The sequence below is a fragment of the Dipodomys merriami genome, unplaced genomic scaffold, assembly GCF_024711535.1.
Source record: "Dipodomys merriami isolate MVZ:Mamm:240054 unplaced genomic scaffold, mDipMer1.0.p SCAF_4, whole genome shotgun sequence".
NCBI classification, from domain to species: domain Eukaryota; kingdom Metazoa; phylum Chordata; class Mammalia; order Rodentia; family Heteromyidae; genus Dipodomys; species Dipodomys merriami.
The window spans coordinates 95,100,837-95,105,104 of record NW_027205603.1 but is presented as its reverse complement, the minus strand read 5'-3'; the positions used below and the strand labels follow the sequence as shown (position 1 = coordinate 95,105,104).

At 72.9% G+C, this 4,268-nt stretch overlaps 1 protein-coding gene across 1 annotated transcript; it reads right to left on the bottom strand.

The window, feature by feature from the left end:
- Positions 1–260: 260 nt before the first annotated feature.
- Positions 261–3,342, bottom strand: LOC138806073 (protein lifeguard 1). Its single transcript, XM_069991604.1, has 7 exons — positions 3,205–3,342; positions 1,973–2,339; positions 1,781–1,893; positions 1,508–1,708; positions 1,265–1,393; positions 1,029–1,172; positions 261–949 (listed from the first exon to the last, which is right to left on the bottom strand). Exons 2-7 carry the CDS (start codon positions 2,313–2,315, stop codon positions 800–802), a joined length of 1,080 nt encoding a protein of 359 aa, XP_069847705.1. The 5' UTR covers positions 2,316–2,339; positions 3,205–3,342; the 3' UTR covers positions 261–799.
- Between the last annotated feature and the right edge of the window lie 926 nt (positions 3,343–4,268).

Here is a 4,268-nt window from a genome sequence, read left to right as displayed (position 1 = left end):
CTGTCCAACGTGAAAATGCAGCCGAGGAGATGGCAAGGAAGGAGGTGGACGCAGGAGCAGAGCACTGGCTTCTGGAGGCGTGGCTCACGTGGTAGAGCGTCAGCCAGTGAGGGAACATGCCAGGTACAGAGTCCTGGTCTCAGACAAAAAACAGACCAGGCGCCGGCTGCTGACCCACGCCAGGCCTCTCGTGGGCTCGCCAGTGGGCGCGCCCGCGGCACCCTCCCCACCTCATGGAAGAAGCGTGAGGAGGCTCGGGGGAAGCAGAGAGCAGAAGGTACCATTTATTGGGATTTTAATGACAGCAGCACGAAAGGAAGGCTTCCTTCTCCCTGAAACACGCCAGCCTCTGCTCTCAGGGCTCAGCACAGGAATGAGACCCCCACCCTGCATGTCCCCTGAGGGCAGGGCTCCAGGGTGGGGAGGGAAAGGTGTTCTAGGCCAGGCTGGGGGCTGGGACAGGAGGAAAGACGTGCACCCTCACCTCTGGCTCACTCCCTCTCCCCAGGGAGCTGGGCGGGGGGGGGGGGGGGGGGCTGACAGACAGGGCTCATGCAACAGTGAGGGGACAAAAGATGGCACAGAGACGCAGCCCCACGGCCCCTTGGTGGGGAAGGAGGACTAAAGGAGGCCATGCTGTGGCCACGGCGGGTCCACACATTCACATCTGTAGTGCACACACACGGGGTGGAAGGGGCTCTGTCTGCCCAAGCTGTGCCTGGGGAACAGGAGAAAACACAGGTGGCATTGTCACGTCAGGGGTGGGGTCCCGGCCAGCCACGCCCACCTCGGGCCGGTGCTACTCCTTGGCCCGGCCGATGATGGTTAGGATGTACAGGAAGATGTTGATGATGTCCGTGTACAGGTTCAGAGCCGCGAACACGTACTCTTCCGGGCTCAGGGACAGCTGCTTGTTCCCCAGCAGCAGCTGGGTGTCCACGGCCAGGAACTGGGGCAACAAAGCACCATAGTAACGACGGGCAGCCTGCCCGCCCCGCCCCGCCCCGGACGCCTCACCCGCCACTCACACAGGTGAAGAGCAAGGCGCCCAGCGAGGCGTACACGATCTCCAGGATGCGGTTCCGGATGAAGATGCAGAGGATGGCGAAGATGAAGAGCACCACGATGCTCACCAGGAGCACACCCATGCACGAGGTGAAGTCATAGCGCGTCTAGGAGAGGGCAGAGGCTGGGAGGGCCCTGGAGGGCCTCTGGGCCCCAGAGCCCAAGCCCTGGCTCAGGTAGGGGGGAGGGGGCCACCCACCTGCATGGAGAAGATGACCACCGTGAAGCACACCGCCGTGGTGATGCCCACTGCCATGATGACGGCCTCGGTGTTGTAGAAGCTGGCGATCATCCCCACCATGTAGGACAGGCTGACGGTCAGAATGGACTGTGGGAGGAGAGGCCGGGGGTGCTGGGCACGCAGGCAGCATGCCCTTGCCCCACACCCTTGCCTGTCCCTGCTCTACCAGCCCGAGGGACCTGGGCTCAGGCTTGGGGTTACCAGTGCCACAAGGTTCCAGGGGTGCTTTCGCCGGAAGTCCCCACAGCAGCTGAGGACGATGAGGGAGATGAAGAAGACAGCATAGGAGACGTAGTAGGTCCACACATTGTCTCTGACAAAGCCCTTCACCTCCTTGACAAACGTGAACACGGCCACGGTGGACAGGGTGACCGTCAGCTGCAAGGTCAGCACCAGGAACACCTGGGGAGGGAGCCAGTCAGAACGGGGTCCAGCCTCCGGGGCGCCCCCCCGCCCGTGGGGGGCTGCGGACACCTTGCGGATAAAGGCCTGCCGGATGCTCTTGTCGTCCCAGTTGGTGGCAGGGAAGTCCTGGTTGTCATAGTAGGATGGGGGTCCCTCCTCCTGATAGTTGCCGTGCTGTGGTGCTGGGGACACAGGGGGCTGGGTCAGGGCGCCCCAGGGTGCCGGCGACCCTGCCCGAGCCCCGCCCCTTTCCATACTCACAGTCAGGGTCCTGGCCCGGGAAGGGCTGAGGCTGTCCGTAAGGGTTGGGGGGGAAGGGGCTCTGGGGGTACGGCCCCTGTGGGTAGCCCCCCTGGGGGTAGGGGCCCTGTGGGTAGCCCCCCTGGGGGTAAGGACCCTGAGGGTAGCCCCCCTGGGGGTAGGGGCTGGGCCCGTGAGGATACCCTGGCTGACCGTAGGGGGAGGGCTGGAAGGGGGGCTGAGGGTAGGGGGTGCCAGGATAGGGCGGGTAGGGGTGCATAGGAGGCTGGGGCCCCCCGGGAAACCCGGGGTTGGGGGGAGGGTAGTTGTCCCCAGACACCAAGAAACTCTTTTCATGGGACATGGCCTCAAGTTCCGCAGGCGGCCCCTAGAGGAGAGAGCCGCAGTTAGCTCCAGGCCGCGGGGAGCAAGGAAGCCCGCGACCTTCGCCCGGGGCTGTGGAGCCCGGCGGGGAGGAGGGGAGGCGGGGGGGGGGGGGGGACGGCAGCGCCAGTCCCAGATTCGGGGCTCGGGCCGCGCGGGTGGGTGCGGGGTGCGCCGGCCGCCTAAGCAGCTTGGGCCCGGCTATTTCTATCCGAGGAAATCCCGGCCATCTGTGCCCCGCGGGCTCTGACCCCCCGCGCCCGCGGCCGGATGTTTGCCCGTGGGTGTGCGGGAACAGCGGGCTGCGAGGGCGGGGGGGGGGCGGAGGGCGTGCGGGGAACAAAGCAGGCGTGGGGTGCGGGCGACAGGGAGCGGGCGACGGGGTGCAGGTGGGGAGTAGGCGAGGGGGTGCGGGCGGTGGGGTGCGGGCGGGGGTGCGGGCGGTGGGGTGCGGGAGACGGAGCAGGCCGGGGGTGCGGGCGGGGGGTGCGGGCGGTGGGGTGCGGGAGACGGAGCAGGCCGGGGGTGCGGGCGGTGGGGTGCGGGAGACGGAGCAGGCCGGGGGTGCGGGCGGTGGGGTGCGGGCGGCGGCGGGGGCCGGAGCGGGGCGCGGGGTGCGGGCCTTCCCCCAGGCCGCGGCCCCGCCCCGCCCCGCCGCAGCGCGCCGCCCCCACTCCTCCCGGCGCTGCCGCAGCTCCCCACCCCCACCGCCGCCGCCATCCGGGCCGAGCGGGCCGCGCACCGCGGTCGGGCCGGGCCGACGGGCCGGCCGGTGGCGCTCGGCGGAGCAGGGCCTGGGCGGGGGCGGCGGGCGGCCGGGCGACTGGCGCGGCTGGGACAGCCCGTCTGGGCTCGGGCCGAGGACTCACCGCTCCGGGGCGCCGCAGGCCGATGCGCCCCGAGTCGGCTGCGCGCCGCGCGGAGATGGCCGGTGCGTCCGCACCTGCACCCGCGGGCGGCCGGCTCCGTTGGGCCTGCGCTGGCGGCTGGCAGGGACGCAGCGGGGCCTTGTGACGGGGCGGGGCGGGGCCTTGTGATGGGGCGGGGCCTTGCGGCGGGGCGGGGCCTGTGAGACGACGGGCCGGGACCTGAGGTGGGCGGGGCCTCGCGGCGGGGCGGGGCCTGTGAGATAACGAGCCGGGGCCTGCGGTGGGCGGGGCCTGTGAGCGGCGCCGGGCTCTGAGGTGGGCGGGGCCCGCGGCGGGGCGGGGCTTCCGCGACCCCGTGACTCCCCGGCGCTGGGGACGCAGCGGCGCTGGGCCCTGCGTGGCGCGACGCCTCCCGGCGGGGTCGGCGCCGCTCGCTGTCCGCGGCGGCCGGGGTCGGGCGCGGGAGCCGTCGGCGCCCGGGAGCAGGCGCCTGCCCTGGCCGGTTGGCCGGCCGGGAGTCCCCGCGGCGTCCGCGCTCCGCCGCAGAGCGCTCACCCTTCTCCCGGTTCTCCCGGCGGCCCCGGGGCTCAGCCCCCCACCCGGCGGCCCCGGGGCTCAGCCCCCCACCCGGCAGGGCCGGGGCTCAGCCCCCCACCCGGCGGCCCCGGGGCTCAGCCCCCCACCCGGCAGGGCCCGGGGCTCAGCCCCCCACCCGGCAGGGCCGGGGCTCAGCCCCCCACCCGGCGGCCCCGGGGCTCAGCCCCCCACCCGGCGGCCCCGGGGCTCAGCCCCCCACCCGGCAGGGCCCGGGGCTCAGCCCCCCACCCGGCAGGGCCGGGGCTCAGCCCCCCACCCGGCGGCCCCGGGGCTCAGCCCCCCACCCGGCGGCCCCGGGGCTCAGCCCCCCACCCGGCAGGGCCCGGGGCTCAGCCCCCCACCCGGCGGCCCCGGGGCTCAGCCCCCCCCCACCCGGCAGGGCCGGGGCTCAGCCCCCCACCCGGCGGCCCCGGGGCTCAGCCCCCCACCCGGCGGCCCCGGGGCTCAGCCCCCCACCCGGCAGGGCC